The 23,838-nt window shown below is 42.1% G+C and overlaps 1 protein-coding gene across 1 annotated transcript in view; it reads left to right on the forward strand.

Moving 5' to 3' along the window:
• The window catches only part of LOC146003192 (protein amalgam-like), a 586,579-nt gene that overhangs the window by 542,086 nt on the left and 20,655 nt on the right, over positions 1 to 23,838 (forward strand). Inside the window, exon 3 of the mRNA XM_083141378.1 lies at positions 13,668 to 13,878. Within this exon, the coding sequence (XP_082997504.1) occupies positions 13,668 to 13,878 (211 nt within the window). The remainder of the gene's footprint in view (positions 1 to 13,667; positions 13,879 to 23,838) is intronic.

Consider the following 23,838-nt stretch of genomic DNA (forward strand, 5'->3'; position numbering starts at 1 on the left):
TGCAACAAGTCGCTGGTAGTCCGCTGGAGGGATGTGCCGTCCACAATTCGGTCATTGTTGCAGGTGAAGGATCCTGGGTACGAATAGTTCGTTCGATGACATCCCACATGTGCTCGATAGGGTTCATGTACGGCGATCTAGGAGGCCAATTCATGACTTGGAAGTTGCCAGAATGTTCCTCAAACCAGTCGTGCACCATGACATGGCGCATTGTCATCCTGGAAACTCCCATTATTGGCAGGGTACGTGATGTCCATAAAGGGTTGGAGATCTTCACCAAGCAGCTGAACATAGGATGAGCGTTCATTGTCTGGTTCACGAGGACCAGAGGACCCAAACCATGCCAAGTAAACACGCCCCACACCATGACGGAGGCACCACCAGCTTGCACAGTGCCTTGTTGACAACTTGGATCCATGGCCTCATGGGGTCTGCGCCACACCCGGACCCTACCATCCTCGCGTACCAATTGGAAACGTGACTCACCTGACCACGCTACACGTTGCCAGTCCTCTAAGGCCCAATGCACATGTTCCAGAGCAAATGTGCATCGCCGTCGCCGATTGACAGTGGTTAGTAGCGGCACACGTGTCGCTCTTCGGCTGCGATACCACATGGAGACCAAATCGCATTGCACTGACCTCTGAGACACGTTCCTGGGACGTCCTGCATTGATTCCTGCTGTCAGATCACGCACTATTGCTTGTCTGTTTGCCCGGACGAGTCTGCCCAGACGTCGCCGGTAGCGGTCGTTCATCACTCGTGGGCGGCCACTGCTTTGTCCCTGATGGGTCGTAATGCGTCCAATGCGGTACTCACGGTCCACCCTTGACGTTGTGGAGCGAGAAACGTTCAGTGTCAGGACGACTTCCGAAATCGCATGCCCCATTCGTCTGGCACCAACTATCATCCCGCGCTCAATCGCCGATAATTCCCGTCGGGTTGCCATCTTCACGGTACACGACATTTCACTGCACTCACAAACGTCTACCTGACAACACTGCAACTGCTTCGCGACGTTGCCGCGATGTTACAGCGCCATCAACTAGTTCCCTCCCGCTATCCCACGACTTTTGGCACTTCAGTGTATAACCAAGTCGTCTACCAGTCATGAAAGTCAAGAAAAAGTGAAGAAATAATCAAGTAGGTCAAGAAGAATTTGTGCTATCACAATGACTGATTCATTGATTGTTTCTTTTTCTGCACTTTTCTGCCCCTTTGGCTAATGGCGAATATGAGAATGAATGGTGGTAAGTTAAGATGGAGAATGGGATAATCGCAAATATACAGGGACGACAACACGATCCCCATATAAGATTGTACTAGCTGTGAATCCAGATACCTGAGTCTCGCTAGTGTGCCAAATACAGTCCAGGATGCACGAATAGATAAAGCAAGCCTAATTCTCTGGTTAAATACAGCTTCAGGTTCAACATAACTGGCCTTTTGGTAGGGGGTTTTCATTAAATAAATATTTGTCTTAATTGCTAATTTCCAACTTTAATTAAGCAGGGGTCTTATGAATAAGCGTTAAGAAAAATGAAAGTAGACAAACACTCTTTCGAAAAATTAAAATTCTGGATTTATACGTGTTCACTAGCACCAATAGAGTATCATCTGTATTCAAAATTATCTCTATTGTTGTGACCCATACCGTCCCGTGCGAATTAATCGGAACAAGGTATTTTTATGCATGATAGAGTCTCAAACTTGACTATAGTTTCATGATGATGAATCTATGACAAATCGTGTAATACAAATTATATAACAGAAAGAAGAACATATTAGCTATTAAGAAGTATTACGAATAGGTAATTTATTGTTTCTGAATAGTATATTTGATGAATTAGTGTATAAGTACAAAACAAATACATAACGTGTGTAGTTATAGTCGTATTTCAATTAATTCGCACGGGACTGTAGACCTCAGTTCTGATTGGCCAACTTTATTTGAAATATTTTCTCAACGTTCATACATTTATTAGTGGGCGAATTCACACACACGTACAGTCCCGTGCGAATTAATTGAAATACGACAATAACTACACACGTTATGTATTTTTTTCGTACTTATACACTAATTCATCAAATACACTATTCAGAAACAATAAATTACATATTCGTAATACTTCTTAACAGCTAATATTTTCTTCTTTCTATTATATAATATGTATTACACGATTTGTCATAGATTCATCATGAAACTACAGGTATAGTCAAGTTTGAGACTCTATCATCCATAAAAATATCTTGTTTCGATTAATTCGCAAGGGACTGTTATTATATTGTATTTGTGTCGTGAAATTAAACATAAGCTACCACGAAGTTGCATTACAGTAATAAATGTGTGCCCACATCCATTACTCATTTCAGCTTCATCCAGTTTTTTCCCCTCTTTTTTTCGGTTATTTTCCGGAAAGTAGCTGTTCAAAGGCCTAGAGTAAATTGCAGATACAGGACTAGAGAGAGAGAGGGGGACAGTCAAGCAGGAACAAATCGATGTGACGTCACAGCCCCATCGATCGAACACTCATCAGCCAGCGCGGCTTCCTAGATGTATCCTGGTGTACACACAAACCCGCAACTCACTCCCATCGCAGGGTCTGCCTACCTCTCCAGGTTTCGCTCTCTTTGCAAACGGCAGTGCTGTGAGTCAGCGTATATTCAGATCACGTGACTGGATTCGGATGACCCAGTTCCCTTGAGTCTGTGGATGCTGGAAGTTTTTTAAGGGGGTGGGGACGACTCCTGACTCGCAAGAGAAAACATGAGGACCCCAGAGCTAGAATTTCACGCTCCTTCTTTACGTAATGTAATCTTCTGTTCCCCCCTACCCCTTAGTGCTGGCGAAAGACCAGCTCCGTTGCTTGTATAAAAAGGGCATTACTTTCTGTAGACGAAGTCTATACTGAAGTGGAAAAGTTGTGAAAGTATCGATGCCTCGGTAGCCCTAGCTCGTTAAGTGAATGAATCACAATCTTATCACTTAAGGTTCCGTGTTCGAATCCTAACCGGAGCATCAATTTTAGGTATCACAATCGTCGCCTCCGGGATTAGGTAAAAGTAACAAGACAGTGACATAAAATAACGTAGTACTTTTCCCTCTTTGATTTTATTTTGTTCATTTTACTTCGGTTTTCTGCCACTTTTAGATAATCGCGACTATGAGGATGAGTGAAGATATAATGAAATAGATGAAGGGCACTAACAGAACACCCATGCCCAGTGCCCCTGGCGTCATAGCGCGTTGTGCTAACCACTCCACCACGGAGGCCGGCTTACCTTTCCCTCTTCTGAATGTTTTCAGCGCAGAAACAAGTCTGTCCTGTCTCCAACATTGTTATTCTAATGTAATTATTCAGTTTTTTAATTTTTCTTATTTCATGTCGCTTATGTTCCTATTTTTTTGGAGCTTTCAGTCCGAAGCGACGCGGGAAGTTTACACTGAAGTGGAAAGCGACACGGTTCCAATCCAGTCTAGAAAATCGTTCACTGGGCATGCGCGACCAACACACTGAGACAACACGATGCACGATATTTAGAAAACGGACCAATTTAATCTACAAATGCAGCTAGTCGCCTTTTGAGCGTCGCTTGTCGCTTCGGTCTGAAGATGTTAGAGCGTTATTATTTCTATATTCCGATATTTCTTGCTTTATTTCTTCCTTGTTTTCTTGTTCTGGGTTTCTGTCTTTCTTTGTTCTTGTTTGTATTTCCCTCTTTCGGGGGGGGGGATACGAGGGGTAGTCTTTTCAGACGATCCTCAGGCGTCAACCTTACTTCCACGCAAGACACCCTGGACTGCATTACTGCAGGCTAACGATCCTCTGGCGCCTGCGCCTACAGCCTGTATATTTATCTTTGGGGCTTGTGTCCTAAAAATATATGTGTGTGGTTTCCTTACACAAATTTCACCTGATCACAATTTATCCTCATCGTTGCGATGCGCTAAAAAGGGCAGAAACGCGATGTAAGATATCCAAATCATTTTTTTCTGATTTTTCCTCACATCTGATTGTGTGTTCGCCATTCTCTAGCCCTCATTTTGAAGATTCCTCATGCAGGGGCTGTTGGGAAGGGCGGCTTTAGCCCCCTCGCCTAACAGGTGACGACGCCCCTCACTGTGTATGCCTAAACATACAACATTTTATGCTACTTGAAAGCGTGATCTGTTTGAGAAGATAGAAGGATTTTCAACGAATCCGCCAATTGCATAAACCTATCTCGTCTGTTCACCAGATCAAAGCTCCTTGAGATGAATTAAACCTTAGGGCATTCCGTCAGATCAAATTTACACACAAGCGCAAACTTGAGTTTCCAAAAGGCAGCCACCGAACTCAAAGCTGGAGTAGGCGGAAATGCGGATCCGGTATCTTTGATCTGTCATCCTTTAGCTGAGACGAGATTTGAAAAGATTTGTATGATGGCCATCGTGAATTACGTTGGTTGTTTATACCTGCTGAGGTCTGCATAGAACAACTTTCGCTCGATCGTACTAGTTCGAGTATCACACGCTCGAGCGTTTACAATGGAATATCGTTTTAATGAGACAATAATCGTAGACACACACGTCTTGGTAGTTGTTGGAGATTTATCTCTAAAAATCTAACCACAATTATTCTTTCTTTATATATTTTATATTTGCATATAACTTCAATTGTTGGCTCCGGTATCCCTTTCTACACCCTCGATTTCAGGCACATTTCAAATATTTTCGTGAAAATATTTAGTTCCTCATAACAAACAGTGTTTGCAAATAGCGCGGAAGTTAATTTTTTAGATCTACGTGCTACGAAACTTACGTTTTTTTAAAAAATTAAAATTCCTTGCGTAGCGTCAAAAAAGGTTTTTCAGAGCTTCTATGATGGCGGATGATGGATTCTTGTCACAGGCGCAAGTCTGAAGATTTCGGATCATGGATTCATGTCACAGGCGGACGTCTGATTTTTTTCTTTTTCTTCTTATCATTGACTTGTGCAATGGGAACATTTGCGATTGCGATATGTTCTCTGTGTGATATATTGGCGGGTTGGACATTTCAGACTGGATTTCATTTATGCGACTTCAGAAATTGGAATTAATTATTTCTTTTTGGAAACTGCAGGCCGTAAAGGGGAGGGTTGTATTTTCTAAATGACTTGTGAGATGGGATAATTTGCGACTTCTTATTTTTATGATGGGAAGGGAGTGGAGGGTGGTATTCTGTGGAAAAGGACAACAAGGACTTTCAACGTAGGAGTTACGTCATTTTTGGACTTGCAAATTTAACTTCGACCCGCAAATCAGTGCCTGGCCTTGGTAAAAAGAGGTAAGTTACCTTCTTAGGTTTAATTTTAGCCTTCATTTTTGGTATGTTCATGTGTCAATGCGGAAAACAGTGAGAAAAAGTGTTGGGGGCAGGTGACTCCGGCCAATTTCTAACATGCCTTTAAAAGGGACTCTATAGATAAAGGCGGGTCCGCGGTAGCGGTAGGGGAATCTGTGGGAAATTTGGACTCAACAATTTCAAACGACAATATCTCAACTTGAAACGGCTGTACATTCGTAAATACTTGTTTCCGCGCTCCAAATTTTTGTTCTTCATAATTAGCATCACATAATCTTCATAAGAAAAAAAACCTCCGACATCGAGGGTGTAGAATGGGATACTGGACCCAAATGGTTTATTTGTGTTTATCAAATAGCTTAAGAAACTTGCACTCCCATTGGTTAATTCATTCTGAGCGCGGTGTCTTGTTACCGCCATATGTTTGCACTCTGCAGTTTTAGTGTTCATGCAGAAGCCACTCGGGCAACAGCCGGAAACCGTCGCGGACAATTATGGATACCGTAAGCCTAATGTGGCTACGTTTCATTAGTGGCATTTCAGTGAAGTGCAGCGATATCTAATTAATTATCACAACAACATTCCAGTGCTCTATAGCATTCATTCAAGAACTAGTGGCGTGTTATTGTAACACCAGCTGCAAACTTCGTGTAAACAGTTTCCCTAGGCACGAGTGCAGGGAAGTGTAATTACGTGTTGTGTTTATATATTATAATACATAGTTATGAGTGTGTGCCTGTATTTTCTTTACGATTCCCCAGAAGATCGCGGTTAACTTGGCTCTATAGTGGTAGAGAATCCATTCAAGAGTAACGTGTTAACCTACAAATACGCTTATATTTAGGTCCTATCGGTCCGGATCATAGTATATTTTTGGTGATCAACGGTCCTGGTTCCGCAATCAGTTTTGGCCCTCTAGGGACCGGATTTATCGTTCATTTTTGGCCCTCTACGGACCGAATTCATTGTTCAGTAGTTTAGCCCACAATCATGTTTCATTTGCATATATCAGGGATGCCCAAACCTTTTCGTTTCACGGCATCCTTAGTGTTTAAAAATTTTCCAAGTCAGAGAATGTAGGCATTTGAAACACTTACTTAGTGTGGCTGGTTGCCTGCCTTAAGTTAAAAATATTTCAATCTCAGAATAATTTTACATGTAAAGAGCCGTAAATAAACATAAATATTTGGAACAATCATGTCATTTCAGTGAAAATATTGGAACATTTCACTTGTAAGCCAGTCACATCAGAATATTCAGATTATCCGAATGTGTGAATTATTCGGACAGTTTCATCGTTTATCCGTTCTACGGGCTATCCACATATGGCGATTCTATTGAAAGTAAATTAGGCCATTGCAACCCAGAAGTGTCCGTGACTGTACATGCAGATTTTCCAAAAGTGGTGTAACACCGTAATTGATGTAGCACAACACTAAGTTCAAATCACCAACCCTGAGATCTTCTGTAAACAAAACCACGTGCAGAAAGCATTGCAAACTCATAGAAGTAAAATAATCCACGCGAAAATCCGGCGTTCTTACAGTATTCATTACGTAAGGTAAAACAACGGCCAATTTGTAGTATGGGATACGCTGCCGCAAATGACGTCTCACTTTAAACCCAGTGCTCTTTCTTTTGTACTTCTTGCTTCACCTTTATGGTTAACTCTTTGCACCAGTAATCATTTCCCATAAATTTTGCTTCTTTCTTGCATGCGAATTGAATATATTTTACTTGCATTTTTTTAGACACAATGATATAACATGGTAATGTATATTCCGAAGGTTTGATATACATATGAGTGTATTTGAAATTTGTTTGTAGATTTTATGTAAATTGTATCTTATGTAAATAAAATGTATATAATGGGCATAAACAGGCATATGCAATGCTGTAAGTCCAATAAATATAATGATGATGATGATCAAAACGAGACAAAGAAAGTTCGTAAATTTATTGCGGTTGGAATCTTTGAGAAGCATCCTAATAATGATTTTTGTTCCGCCAAATATAGTGCACTTCTAAAATAACTTGGTGACATGGCAAGGCAAGATAAGTATGAACATTTTGTAGGAATATGCATTGTAACTTTCAATGAGCTTAGAAATTTGTGTACATAATGATATTTTATAACATTGGTTATTTTTTAAAAATAATCATGTGAACAGCAAGGAAGTAATGCCACTTTCAACATGGCGAGTTCTATTGCGGTAGTCGGCGATCATGAATCAGCTGACGCGGAGTGATACATCGAATCGGTGAGACGGTTTGTTTACAGAAGGTCTCAGGATTGGTGATTTACACTTTAGTTGAGTGTTAAACGCCTCCATACTTGGTGTGACGTCAAATAGTGTAACAGAACAAACAACGCCAATTCCGAGTTAACACTAAAAAGGGTGTCACTCTTGGTGACAGCTCAGTTGCATATTTTGTGTGTGTTCAAATCCTTCATCAAATTTGTACCATCTGGATATCTAGATTATTCGAATATCCGAATTATCCAAATATTCGGATTATTCATCGTAGGCGTTACCCCCACACCCCCTATACGCCTTCATGGCGTGGTGCTAAGCACAGGGGAACACTTTACTTTCTTTATGCGTAACGGATATCCGATAATTTGAAATTCGAATTTTGTGGCCATCTCAAGTTTCAACCTTTGAGCTTGACCCGTAACCAGAATGCACCGCTATAGGGTAAACTGAGACGTGTTATCCTCCTGTCCATTGTTTTTTTTTCTACGACCGCGGTGTCCTCTCGAACAAAAGACCGTCGCTGTTGTTTTCCGCATGTATCATATATCTTAGCTCCTGTTCTCCGTTGCGAGCCTTTTCCCCAAGAACCCGCTGACGTCACCAACCAAGATGCTCATCCGTTTTTGTTCCTTCCCCGGTATCGGCTGTGTTGCGGGTTGCCTACTTGCGTCCGTTATCAGGCGTTCCAGGCCATTGAGTTGGGGGATTTTCTCTTCGTCCGCAAGAATGTTATTTCTTATCAAACAACTTTTCCCGCTGTGCCGCGGAAAGAAACTTGTGCGCTGGGTGGAAAGCCAAAACGCTGCACCCCCCCCCCCCCACGCCCGTCCCTCCTTCCACGCGCTTCGGGGGATTCTTGGCTCTCTTCTTGTGACGGCACAGGCTGATCTTTTTTTTTTTTTTTACTGGCATCGTCTGTTGTGTTCTAATAAAACCGCCAGCAAATTGCCAGCCCACTTTTTCTCACGTGTATGGCCGCCATAATTTACAGTTCGGTGATGGGAAAGTGAATTTTGAAGCTTCAAAATCGCTTCAACGCGAGTGGGATGGTTGTCAGGAAATTGAATGGACTATTGTTACCCATTGTTGAAACAACTGGGAGATGATGTTCCGCAATTTACTATTGTAGAAATCTTAAAATACAAGTCTGGAATAACCTGATGTACCTGAACAGTGCATATTATTTATTACTTACCCCAAGTAATTGTTTAGTTAAAGTATTCTATAATTTTTTGTAGTTACAAGGAATGTACGTAACTTGAATTATTCAGGAGAATAACTAACATTTTTTTTTGTTTACAGAAAAGAAGATGAGAAATATTGATTCATTTAACAAGTTTCTTTTTTAGTTAAAGGATATCACGATAAACTTTTCGTTTATTTAACGTAGTAATTAGCATTATCAATTTGCAATCAAGGTGCCTTACGTGTTTAAACTAATTATATATGGTAAAGATTATGAATGGTTCTTATTCCAACTAGTAAACATTCATTTAAGTTAGACATGAAATCGAAATTTCTTCATTTAATGAAAAGATAGAAATGTAAACACTCTTGATGTTTAGTCAGACCAATTAGAATAACCTATTCTTTGTTAGTCAAAATATATCATACAATAAGTCTTTTGTTTTTAGTGAAAGAAAGAAACAAAAATCCTTGTTCCGTTTCATCAAGGGAATTTGTGCGATAAACCATGCATTACTTTTTAGTAAAATACCACCATACTTATTTATTGAAAAGAAACAACAATGTTTGTTCTGTGGGGAATTTGAGATAACCCGATATTACAATATTTTGTAGTCTTTGTTCTATGCAGTCTATGGCTATGCACAAAGGCTAATCGGGACTGGACCTTCAATTGAAGGTGGGATCCGAACCACTATGTGCATGCACCTGGTATCGAAGCAAGACATTTTAATACTTAGTTTATTGAAAGGGAGAGACAGAATTCCATGTTTTATGCGAGCAAGGAGAATTTGAGAACCCATTCTTTACTCTTAAGAAGAGGGTCTTGTACGCCGATGCTCAGTTTTTTATTACCTTCATTTCTGGAAATTTTTTTCGTGGGATGCAGTGAAAACTAAGCATTTAAGAAGTGTGGAATTGTATCACACTGGATAGTACATAGGATAATATCTTGTATGACTACTCAGATTCTGATTTAGAAGAGGTTTCAAGCGACTCTTAATTTAGCGACACCACCATTAAGCCTTGTTTGCACGATAACCAAAAACTCAATATGCTGACCAAGGCAGAATTTATTTTATTTAAAACATAAACTGAATGTTACGTTTCAACCTTCTAGCCTTCTTCAGACTCTCTACCAAATACAAAAGAAATGATTTTATTTAATGTTAATTTTTGTAGACTCTGAAGAAGACCTTGCTATAAGGTTGAAACGTAACGTTTAGTTTATGTTTTAAAATAAAATAAATTCTGCCTTGGTCAGCATATTGAGTTTTTGGTTATCATGGAAACAATGGAGAATAATGTGTGGGTTTTGACGAAGGTTAAAAGATTAGAAGGTTACTTAGATCAGCTAAGTTACTGTTGAAAGTAGACCTCCATGTTACTTTACATTTGAAATACTGTAAATTAATTGTAATACTCACTGATAAAGCTTTTTCCTCAAAAATGTGTCTCACATGCCGGCAAATACGGTAATTTGAGATAGCATCATGCACAGTATTTAATCGAACCGTGTATTTTCTGGGTTCGGTGAAGAGAATTGACTTGTGGCGCATTGTCAACGTGAGATATGTTCCTTTCGATCCAATCTATCACCTAACGACTGCGGGAACCATAACGGAGACGCGATACAGCCAGGCGGACGAGACGGACGGACAATTGGGCTTTATCTAATCTGCGCCACTCGTAACGCGGTTAATATTTCCCACCTGAGAGTGAAATTTGACACATTTCGCCCAGCGCTGCATTGTATCGGGGTTGACTTACGTTCGCGGCATTCATCATCCCCAATATAGGTTTCTCCCGGGAATGCAATAATTCCATCGCTAATTGTGGTGATCGTTTTTACCGTCATCAACTACCCGGATGTAATTACTGCCCAATACACGATTTTCCATTGTCCCTTTTCGGTTCCCGGTTACGCGCCATTGTGCAAACAGCGGCGGATGAATAGGTTGCGGTGCAAATACAGCAACGTGATTTCGGCGTCCCACAACAAATTACTGTTTCCTTGTGGATTATCCAGCGCCGCTCTATGGTCAATAAAACAAAGAAATTAGCAGATAAGAGTTAATTGCCGATGCATTAACATTTTATTTCAATTAGATCGCTGATGCCCTTTGTTCTTTGTGGTGGTATTGGGTGGTCGGCACGGCGTAACGCGCTGCGAAGCCAGGGGTCGTAGGCTCTAATCCGGGTCATGTCATGGGTGTGCCATTGTGGTTATTGTGTCATCTGTTGCCATCAGTTCAGCATTCATTCCCGTCGTGATTAATTCAAGAGGCAGAAAAGTGACGCAAAATAAAGAAAAGTGGTGTAATTGGTCTCTATTGTATTTAGTGGTAACGTCGTCGCCTTGTAAGCAAAGGGCCCAGGGTTCGATTCCCGATTGTTCCGATCACTCTTTAAACCATTGGTACAGTATATATTGGCTTATCTGTGCGTAACATGGACTAATAACTAAAAAAACAACCCCTATGGTGTATAAGCTAGGGTTTAACTAAGGCTACTGGGTTCAAACACTACAACTACAACAACTGCTTTTTTTGTTAAAGATCGAAACAAGGCAGCTTTATTACACCATCCGAGAGGCCACTTGATGTCTTGTATTCGTTTTCTTCTCACTGTAATATCGCTTACGAAAAAAGGCTACAGCATCACATCCGCTTATAATGAACCCCTAAGGATTCAGAAAGTTGGTTGACTACGTTTTCGAAGTTCACTCAAAACTGAAATGTCTTGCATAACCTGAATTGAGGTCAGCGGTGACATAGGAATTAAAAGAATTATACTTTGTCTCGAGAATCTGTGGGGCAAGGCCGCGCATGACGGCAGAAAAGGGGAGAAGCGAGTTGGCGGAGCAAAGCAGTGCAAACGGCTGATATTTGCAGCCATGTTTCCCTCCTCATGCACTAGCTTCCCCTCTCTCGAGTCCTACTTGCGTACAGTCACGGAAAGTTCTCGGTTCTAACGTTCCATTGACTTCCAATGAGAGCGTTACAACCCAGAAGTGTCCGTGACTGTACAAGGCTTGTTTTCGTTCACTTGCTCCAGACATTCCTTGAGGGAGTGTAAGTATATGCAGAACGCTGTTATTGGAGGCGCCTCTCCGATAGCGTAGTGGTAATGTCGCCGCCTTGTAATCAAGGTGTCCCGGGTTCGATAACCAGTGGAGGCACATAGTGGCTCGCGTTCCACTTTAAAACTGTAGTTCCGACCCCGATTAGACTATCTGTGCATAAAGTGGACTTAACTCAAGTTCAAATATTAATGGAAATTTGTTTGAGATATTCTTGATGGGTAAAAAAATATGTGCTACTATTATTGTAAGTTACAAATGTAAATTTGAGCACATATTAAAAGTGGCGTTGAGCACTTTGAAGACCACTCATGAGAAAGAGACAGAGTCCCTTCACCAATCTTGTGATCGTGATCATGTTGAAATGGTAAAAAGTGACGCACATCAAAATATACTGTAGGCTAGTCATAGGAACGGAAATTTATCTTTTTTTTCAAAAGCTGACGAGACAGTTGAACATTTTGTTGATGTTCTTCCATTTTCTGGAATTCCAGGGGACAGTCGCATTCCTTTCTCTCGTCTTCTTACATATTTCTTCTTTATGATTACCCTGACCTTAGAATTGCATATAAAACGGAAGTTGTTTTTGCCCGTCGATATCTAAGAAGGCGTAAAACGCACGAAAAGGGAATGAGAAATGTGCTCAGATCAATTCCTCCTTTGTGCAGAAGGGAGGAATCGGGAGAGGGCAATCAAACTGCTCCTACGAGGAATTCTGTCCCATTCGTGATTTACGGTGAATCTTGATATTTTTATATGCAATAAAATTCCCTTCCATTGGGAACGATGGAATTGAAGGATGGGAATAGAAGTTTATTCATGAGGTATTATTTCCTTGAAAAGAGTTATAGTGGCCGGGATCAGAAGATTCTCACGTGTGTGTGTCCTCCGGGGAACGTTAATTTTCATGCACTTTGTACATCTCATGATGATTAACTCAAACGTTATTGGAGTTCAAACTCCTTGCCGTGTTACAAAATATTTATTGTCATTCCAGCGTCTGTATCCGCTTCTCGACTGTCCAGCGAAATGCTCGAAGTAAGGAGAACGCAGAGATACTATCCTGCCAGCTGAGATAATTCTCATAAAGCATCTCAGCTAGGATGATTTGCATAGGAAGCCTTCCACCTACCGCATTGATACACGCAAGTATCCCCTTCCTATTCTTAAAGTGGACGAAGTAATCCCCCCCGCCAGATAAGAATTCCCACTTCGAGCACTGGCCTAGCGCCATATTTCGCCCATATGTTTCCCAGCACCATATTCCGCCCATATGTTTCCCTGCGCCATATTCCGCCCATATGTTTCCCTGCGCCATATTCCGCCCATATGTTTCCCTGCGCCATATTCCGCCCCTCTGTTTCCCGGCGCCATATTCCGCACCTCTGTTTTCCGGCGCCATATTCCGCACCTCTGTTTCCCGGCGCCATTTTCCGCCCCTCTGTTTCCCGGCGCCATATTCCGCCCACCACTGTTTTCCAGCGCCAGTGACCGACCACCACTGTTTTCCAGCGCCAGATTCCGCCCATCTGTTTCCCAGCGCTAGTTTTCGCTCCATATGTTTCCCAGCGCCAGATTTCGCCCCTTGACTTTCCAGTGCCTGTTTCAGTTGCTGGACACTACTGGTTGTTCCTGTTCTTATTTACTTCAGTGTCAGTGCCACATGTAACGGGTGTTACATATATATCTGATGGCCTGCTTACAGGAACCTTTATTTGCTCTTCAGTACTACATTCATCATTATCTATTATTATGTATGCGTTGTGTATGTATGTAAAAACAGAACATAACAAAGTACTGATTTCTATCGTTTCAGGTATCCTGGATCCGGAAGCGAGACCTCCACATTCTCACCGTAGGCATCCTCACGTACACAAATGACCAAAGGTTCCAGTCCCTCCACTCGGACGGCTCAGACGAGTGGACGCTCAAAATCAGCTCCCCACAAGTCAGGGATTCAGGCACGTACGAGTGCCAAGTCAGCACCGAGCCAAAGATCAGCATGGCCTTCAAGCTGAACGTGGTCGGTAAGTATCTCAAGTTTCTTCTTTAAATTATTCCAAATTTCCCTGGTGGCTTGATTGTTGCCGGAAGAAATAATCAGAGGGCGTAACGTTTAAGAGATTTTAAAGATGAGTTTGTGACACGTTGATGAACATATCATATCAGGAAAATATTTTCTAGAGTTTTTCAGTATTCTAATTGTTAAAATTATACACTCTAGAGCATAAAATAAATACTGATAAGCCAAATGTGACCAAGGAATTCATGAAACTTGGCAAGGTTATTTTATTTTATTGTAATTTATTAAGTATTTGTGTGGTTATAATAGATTACTTAATTAAAGCCAGATTAGTTAGGTTAACAAGGATGTGTTGGTTGTTGGGCTAGGCGTTTGTTCCGGAAAGGGTTTCTAGGACAGAGCCTGCGATTAGGTATAGGTAGGCAGTGAAGTTTAGAAAGGGGAGGCACGGGTTATACTCGTACAACCTGAGTATAATAATCCTGGAAACTTCAGGGAACAATAGGTTGTCCAAGATGCGTCAGAATGGCTTCAGAGGGTAAGATTAGTGTCCGTTCAGTCAGGTATTTTGTTAAATTCTTGTGTGTGGGTGCTGTAAATCTCAATCCGCTGGAGACTACGTGGCATCTCGGCTGAAGGATCTCTCTGGGTGTTTCCTTTCGGTCAGTTGTTGGAGTCCAAGGTGTAGCTAGGTGTCATCTCTGGTTCTGCATCCTTGCTGATCTTCTTAGCTCAAATACGAGTCTCTGTGGAGTATGGGGAAGTGTATTTTCGCAACTCAGCCGCGAATACCGTCTGCTCTGATCGAAGGAGGCGGCATGTTTCACAGTTCGGGAGCTGGTTCCTTGGGAATGTCTGGTGTGGGTCAATGGTAGAGCTTATGCTCCGGTGAATCTATCACGTTGGGACATATCGAACGGCACTCTCCTTGCCTTTGGTTATATCTAGCCAGATGTTGACCTTACGGGCCGTGGCAAGTTAGAAAGTGAATATGGCTCCTGGTTGGACGTGTGTCACTGCCAATATTTCTTCTACTATATGTTGGGGAAGAAGTTGCAAAGTCGTCTTGTGAGAACCAGAGGGATGTAACTCCAATTTATCAAATTTACACGAGCGAGGATTGAAACAATATATTCTTAGGAACATAATCAGTAAATTGGAGATATGTCGATCCAACTCCAAATAATGTTCTTCAGAAGTTATGACGTCAAACAAGACCGAAAACTGCATTGATGTTCCTCTGATTCTAATACGACGAAATATTTTCCCCATTGTAGCTTGATTCTATTCTTCCTGCCATTTATGAATTAGGCTCCTATTTATATCAGTCATTGTGGGGAAGAAATAGCCTAGGATTTGAGTAATTTTGTTGTCCACACTTTTCTGAAACCAGAACTTGGGGGCTCTTTGTATGACTATTAAGTCAGTTGGGTATTGTTAGTCGAGGCGAAAAGACTCTGTGCGGACGTACGAAATTCACCTGAATCGTCCCATTGGTGAATGTGTATTTACGTTACTATGGCTGACGGACTGTGATAACGGCGCGTTGTTGATGGAGAGGAATTTTAATAACGGGGCGCAACGCCTCCGTTTCCTGCGAAGTAGTTCATCAGGCCCATAATGACTTGCGACACGCTTCCACTCCGTTGCATGCAACCACATAACCCTTCTATCTTTTACGCGGTGACGTCGCGGATACATTGTGTCTTGCGGGATAGAACGCTGACCTCCCATTTCCAGGTGTTGCGATCTTCGGCACCTTTTTCGAAGAGAATGGAATGAACCCAATTATCCGGTTTTCCAGGCCCAGCTTGAGATTTATACCGTTAATTAAGTTCAGCTTCGTAATTGGTCATTACGAGATCCGCTATATTTTTATGCAATATCAGTTTCGTATTTCATTTTCCAAGAATAACGCACATTTTTTGTGCTTACTTTATACTCTGAAAGACTAATTGGGAGTGTACAGTCAACGGCAAAAGTGATAGTATGCAAATTGTCCATTGCAATGTTCTTTCTTTTTAAGTCTGAATCCTTTATGTTGTTTTAGAATTGAAATTGTGCTCATACTGAATTCTGTCTCAATTCGCGACCCTCGCATTACGAAAAACAGATCAAATGAACTGTTACATTTGTCGTCGGCTGTACATACAGATTAAAGTGAGAGTAGAAACCTTGAAACATGCCCTTACTGGAATTATAACCAATTAAACTTTTCGATAAGAGATGACTAAACTTATTATTATTATTATTATTAACACTAACAAGACATTAACATATGGAAATCACACAGTGACTCGTAGTGTGTGTTAAGTCTTCTTTGTAGAATAATCGGGAATGGACCTACAGTTAAAATATGGGATCCGAATCACTGCACAGGTCAGAAAGACGGGACGAGGAAGGTCGGAAAGACGACGTAACTGGATGAGGGAGGTCGGAAAGGCGGCGTAACGGGATAAGTGAGGTCGGAAAGGCGGCGTAACGGGATGAGTGAGGTCTGAAAGGTGGCGTAACTGAATAGGGAAATTCGGAAAGGCGGCGTAACGGGATGAGTGAGGTTGGAAAAGCGGCGTAACTGAATAAGGAATTTCGGAAAGGCGGCGTAACGGGATGAGTGAGGTCGGAAAAGCGGCGTAACTGGATAAGGAATTTCGGAATGGTGGCGTAACGGGATGAGTGAGGTCGGAAAAGCGGCGTAACTGGATAAGGAATTTCGGAAAGGCGGCGTAACGGGATGAGTGAGGTCGGAAAGTCGGCGTAACTGGATAACGAATTTCGGAAATGCGGCGTAACGGGATGAGTGAGGTCGGAATGGCGGCGTAACTGGATAAGGAATTTCGGAAAGGCGGCGTAACGGGATGAGTGAGGTTGGAAAAGCGGCGTAACTGAATAAGGAATTTCGGAAAGGCGGCGTAACGGGATGAGTGAGGTCGGAAAAGCGGCGTAACTGGATAAGGAATTTCGGAATGGTGGCGTAACGGGCTGAGTGAGGTCGGAAAAGCGGCGTAACTGGATAAGGAATTTCGGAAAGGCGGCGTAACGGGATGGGTGAGGTCGGAAAGGCGGCGTAACTGGATAACGAATTTCGGAAATGCGGCGTAACGGGATGAGTGAGGTCGGAATGGCGGCGTAACTGGATAAGGAATTTCGGAAAGGCGGCGTAACGGGATGAGTGAGGTCGGAAAAGCGGCGTAACTGGATAAGGAATTTCGGAATGGTGGCGTAACGGGATGAGTGAGGTCGGAATGGCGGCGTAACTGGATAAGGAATTTCGGAAAGGCGGCGTAACGGGATGAGTGAGGTCGGAAAAGCGGCGTAACTGGATAAGGAATTTCGGAATGGTGGCGTAACGGGATGAGTGAGGTCGGAAAAGCGGCGTAACTGGATAAGGAATTTCGGAATGGTGGCGTAACGGGATGAGTGAGGTCGGAAAAGCGGCGTAACTGGATAAGGAATTTCGGAAAGGCGGCGTAACGGAATGAGTGAGGTCGGAAAGGCGGCGTAACTGAATAAGGAATTTCGGAAAGGCGGCGTAACGGGATGAGTGAAGTCAGAAAGGCGGCGTAACGGAATGAGCGGTGGGCGGAAAGTTGTCGTAACCGGATGAGGGAAGTCAGAAAGACGGCATATCGGGATGAGTGAGGTCGGAAAGGAAGCGTCACAGGATGAACGGAACTGAATGATCAATGGACGGAACGAGGGCGTAACGGAATAAGATATAGAAATATTTTGAGTAGATATGAAGGGAAAACGCCAAAGGCGCTGCAAAAATCATAAAATAACTCGTAACAATTTACAGAAGTTACGATCAAGCGGAACAAGATTGATTGGACAATCCTCCTGTGCATCGATTCGCTACTCGTATCAGCTTTCACGTGTAACAACTTTGTCGTGGAGAACAAAGGAGTGTTACAATGCTTAAGACACAGGTAAAACAATAGGAAACTTTTCGCCGGGGGAAGGGGGCGGCGCGCAATAACACCGACTTTGCTCTCGAATTACCCAAGTTCCCCAGTCGCCCGGAGCCTGGAGCGACGTTACCATGGAGACGACGTGTTTTACTTCAAAGTAACGCCGCTGCCTTTTATATTCAGGTACGAAGCGAACTTTGCTAATAAAGTAGGAACACGAATTCCCGAGGAGGAGAATGCGTTTGAGTGGCTTGTATCGTTTTATACGTTCCTCATTTCCCGCGTCCATCGATTTATTCCTGTGTGAAGAGTGAAGGGAAAAACGGGGCATTAATATTGTCACGGTTGGGTCGCGAGAGGCTTGGTTTAATGGGGTACGTCTCTCTGCATGCTTTACGGCGGACCCAAGCACCCGGTCTCTGCATTATCTTTTCGGATTATGCTTCTCGGAATTTCCTCAACGGCCAATCCGGAGACTGCTTTTGGGTTTTACGTCCAAGATGTTCCGGATCGAACTTGGAGTGATGATGCGATTCTTGTGCAACAATGGTATGTTTATGGCGAAAGTGCAATAATGGTTCCATTGTATTCTTGTCTTTGGTTATCTACTACAATATTAGGTGTTAGGCATTGTTGGAGTAGAATCATTGCACAAGGTGAAGTTAGCCTACTTGCCAGTATAAGTAGCTAGCGAGTAGGGATGGACGATATCGGAAATTTGATATCGCGATATATCGTCAAGAAAATGTCACGGGCGATACGATATTTTTTCCGTATCGTGATATCGGCGATATATCATCTCCACGATATATATATCGCCAAATATCGTGGTGATATATCGCCGACACGATATATACCGCCAAAATATCGTGACGATATATCGCCGACATGATATATCACCAAAATACCGTGACGATATATCGTCTAGTTGATATCGCCTGGACAATATTTTTTCAATATCGCGATATATCGTCTGGACAATATATCGCCCAACACTACTAGCGAGCCTACCAACAGCGTAGAGAGCCAACAAGAGTGTTGGCGATAGGTGCTAGGTTGAGATTGCGTCATCGGCTCACTTGTTAATTGGTGGGTTGACGAGATATGACTCGTACCAAAACAGCAAATGCACAATCTCGCTTTACCCCAGCTAGCGAGTCTACCAGGAGTGTAGAGCTGAAGAATGATAGCCATAGGTGCTAGGTTGAGATGACATCAGCGGTTCACTCGTTGATTGGAGATTTTCGGAGTTATGACTGGCTCTCAAGCTGCAAATGCCTCTCACTCTACCTAGCTAGCGAGCCTACCAAAAGTATAGAGCGTTAGTAAGAGATATAGCAATTGGGGTTGGGTTGAGATGACGTCAGCAATTCGCTTATTCATAATCTCACTCTACCTAGCTAGCGAGCCTACCAACAGTATACGGCGTGAGTAAGGGGTTAGCGATTGATGCTGGCTTGAGATGACGTCATCAGCTCGCTTGCTTATTGGTTAGGGTGACCCAAAAACGGGACATCCCAAGGAGTGTACCCCTTTTCCCCCTCAAAAATCGGTTAGGCCTATTCCTAAGAGTATTATTATTAATAACTTATTTATTGTTAGTACGTATTTATTAAAGTATGAAGCACATAAATGATACACCATAAACACTAAATGAAATATGATCTCCAAATGTCAAAAGGTATTAATTATTATAATTGCGGTATGACTTACATTGCGTTTCCTGTCCTTTCTGATCAACCTTTATGCTGAAGTTGAGTAATGAACGATTGTTGCTCTCAAGAAAATTATTTTGCTAAATACTTCTGGCATTAATCTCCCCGAAAACCTTACCCCACATATCAGACACACAACTCTAGATTTTGTTTTGTTTGTGTCAAGTCGCAGGAAATTTAAATTGTTATTGCAATTCCGTAAAGAAACTACATGATTATTTACTGCTCTACAAGTAACGGAACACATAAGAAACAATACATCTTTTTTAGCATGAAATATCTTGCTACGTCTATTCGTGGGTAAGGTACTAAATATTGTTATTTACCACTGCTACAGATATATCTTAATTTCAGGGGATAGGTTCTTTATTAGAGAATTCCAAATAAGAAAGCGTTTTATAACCAAGAAGATATAGTTAAATGCGGATCTATATTCTGAAAACTGTACACAATACAGAGGAAAGATATATATATAGCGAAGCTTGTATGTACAATGAAATATATGTTGATTCAAAAATTACATCGGTTATATTCTTCTTATAAATATATGTGTATCATTGAAAGGAAATCTTCTTCTTCATATTCTTCAAATAGAAATGGATTATCCTTTCCAATAAGAAAGGCTTCTTCTTCTTTTCTTTTCATAATTTTGGGAAAAGGCTTCTTCTTTTCCTTCTTCTGATTTATTTCTTTCCTTTTAGAGCATAATTTTATTATATATATATATATATATATATACAGCGTTAGTCAAAAGTATCGGGACAGGCCAGTAATAACGAGACGCGTCGACGGAGGTAAATCACATGTTGCAAGTGGGTATTGGTGCGGAAACTGCATTGAATGGAGGTGTGGCCGTCATGGGAGCCATCTTGGATTCCGCCATATTGGATATCACGCAATATTTTCAAATGGAAAGGGGTATGTATGACACATCAATTTAGGATAGAATCGTCCCACAAACGACAATCCGAACTCATTTTGGACCTAACGCCATTCGTGGAAGAGATAGGGTGTGCTACGTTTAACTGCAAAAAATGAAATTTGTCTGAAAGAGATGCGTGGACGGAAGACAATCACATGTTGCAAGTGGGTATTGGTGTGGAAACTGCAATGAATGGGAGTGTGGCCATCATGACAGCCATCTTGGATACCGCCATATTGGATATCACGCAATATTTTCAATATTAGGCTAGAATCGTCTCACAAACGACAATCCGAACTCATTTTGGACCTAACGCCATTCGTGGAAGAGATAGGGTGTGCTATGTTTGACTGCAAAAGATGAGATTTGTCTGAAAGAATTGTTTACTGTATTCGTGTGGGTAACTGTACACTGCAAATTACAGAGAGCATGAACAAGAAAACATGACATTGACTTACAGATTGCCTCGAAGCAAGTGCTCACACTGCTTCCCGTCGACTGTCGGACAATATGCCAACCGATTGTAAAAAATGCAAAGTGCACGTTGTAGCATATCCTGAGAAGTCCTCTTGTTTCGTCCAGAATGCGATTCCGTAGATCATTCAGGGTGTGTGGTTTGGTGCGATACACTTTGTTCTTCATGTGACCCCATAGAAAGTAATCCAGGGGTGATAGATCGGGAGATCTTGCAGGCCATTCGATCATACCTCGTCTTCCAATCCATTGTTGTGGAAAGGTTTCATGTAAGTATTGTCGAACATCCCGTCCATAGTGTGGCGACACACCGTCCTGTTGGAACCAAACACGATTCAAGTTCTGTGTGGACACTTGGATGGCAGGGACAATCTGTTCAAGACGCGTTGTCAAATACTTCCCACCTGTCAGATGCCGTCAATGAAGAAAGGGCCAAGAATGATGCCTCCCATCATTCCTACTCAAACATTCAGTTTCTGTGGATACTGCGTATGATCATCCAATGTGGGTTTTCATGGCTCCAATAGTGTCAGTTATGTAGGTTCACCTGCCCGTTTAACATAAATGTTGCTTCATCAGAGAATACAATGTCAATATCGTTATCGATATTTCGCATCATTACTTCTCAAAATTCAATATGGCGATCAGAGTCATCTTCCGTCAGTTCGTGCACTAAACTCACTTTGTAGGGTTTAAGCTTACTGCGCACTAAAGTTCGTTGCACTGAACTCTGGGAAATGTGCAGCATGTTGGCAACGCTGGTTGTCGATGTATGCGGATTTTCCACAAAAGATTGTAGCACATCCAAAGAAACTGCTTTGTTGCTACACGATTTCGGCCTTCCTGATCGCACACGGTCTTTAACGCTTCCACTTGCTGCAAAACGTCGAATGGTTATTTCGACGGTTGGCTTCAAAATTGGGTTACGTTCAGGGAATGTAGCATTAAATAACTGTCGCACCTCTGTATACGATCGCTTGTGATCTCCATAGCCACGCATCATTAATAACGTAATACGTTCTCGTTCACTGACCTCCATTTTGACCACTGACACAGACACAAATCTCCTTCCTTTTGCACAACACTCACCAACATGAGCAACATGCAGAACGTTCGCAAGGACGATAACAAATGCAACTGACCTTCGAGGAAGTTGACTACAATCTACAAGGGATGTGTACAGGTAGAGTCCATATCCAGACGAACACTGTTATTGCTGCCCGTGGAAGGAAAAGAAAAACAAACACCTACCTGATGCTCTTAATTCGTCGAATCGGATTGTTAGTTACAAAAGAGTATGATATTCTGTTGTAAGGAAGGATTGTTTAGACTGGCATTCTTTACATCGGTAATTTGCGATATTATGTTGTTTCCAACAAACTATCAAAACAACCCGCGGAAAGGACTAGGGGCAGGAAGGAAGAAACGAAGAGAAGTAGAAGTCACGGCCTCGAAGTAAGGTACCATCCCAGCATTCACCTGGGGGGACTGAGGAAAACCGATATCCCGATCTATCACCCCTGATTACGTTATGGGGTCACATGAAGAACAAAGTGTATCGCAGCAAACCACACTCCCTGAATGATCTACGGAATCGCATTCTGGACGAAACAAGAGGACTTCTCGGGATATGCTACAACGTGCACTTTGCATTTCTTGCAATCGGTTGGCATATTGTCCGACAGTCGACGGGAATCAGTGTGAGCAATTGCTTCGAGGCAATCTGTAAGTCAATGTCATGTTTTCTTGTTCATGCTCTCTGTAATTTGCAGTGTACAGTTACCCACAGGAATACAGTAAACAATTCTTCCAGACAAATCTCATTTTTTGCAGTCAAACATAGCACACCCTATCTCTTCCACGAATGGCGTTAGGTCCAAAATGAGTTCGGATTGTCGTTTGTGGGACGATTCTATCCTAAATTAATGTGTCATACATACCCCTTTCCATTTGAAAATATTGCGTGATATCCAATATGGCGGAATCCAAGATGGCTGCCATGATGGTCACACCCCCATTCAATGCAGTTTCCGCACCAATACCCACTTGCAACATGTGATTTACCTCCGTCAACGCGTCTCGTTATTACTGGCCTGTCCCGGTACTTTTGACTAACCCTGTATATATATACATATATAAATAATCTTTCGTTATATGTACATTAATTCCAATTGCGTCATCTGGGCTATTTTTCTTTGTGGCTTATATATCCTTTCTTTCCTTTCCACGTGGGTCTTTGTCATTACTCCCCTGGCAATTCTCATAGCTGCATGTACTATATGACGGTACGTCCATGACCTCTGGATGATAGTTATTTTCTTCTGTTGAAATATAACTAAGCCCTGCGACAGGTTAAGTTTGCAGAAACATTTCACAAATGTAGACCAAAGCGTGTGCGCAGAATATACCGTGCGTTCATTTCGATCTTCAGCCGAGAGATCGGGCGAAGCGTGGCGGGCGGCGCTGACGGAGATGCCGACATTTGCGGCCTGTAATGCCCGCTTATTTTTATGGACATATGCAGACATCTATATAAATATTGCAAAACGAGCACTAACCTGTGTTATAAGATTACGGTTTTAATTTTAGTAGCTTAGTGGCTGTATGTGCTGATGATTTTGACACGCCCATCTCATGTGAAACACGGCGTAGAGGTTTGTTTGGAGAACGTTCTAACGCTGCACCAATTTCATCGAGTTTTGCTGCGGTTAGAATCCGTCGTTTTTGCTTAGGTGTTTTAAAATTTAACGATCCAGTTTCTCGTAATTTAAGGACAAGATGTCTAACCGTATCTCTATGTGGAGGTGAAACGTCTGGGAATTTCTGTACAAATTGCCTACACACGTCTCGACACGAATCTGTTTTCACGTAAGTGTCATACATAAAAAATTCTTTGGAACAACGTGAACCTTGCGGCTGGCATTCCAATCGTCTCACTGACA

This window comes from Lepisma saccharinum, chromosome 19, assembly GCF_977018435.1.
Source record: "Lepisma saccharinum chromosome 19, izLepSacc3.1, whole genome shotgun sequence".
In the NCBI taxonomy this organism is placed as follows: domain Eukaryota; kingdom Metazoa; phylum Arthropoda; class Insecta; order Zygentoma; family Lepismatidae; genus Lepisma; species Lepisma saccharinum.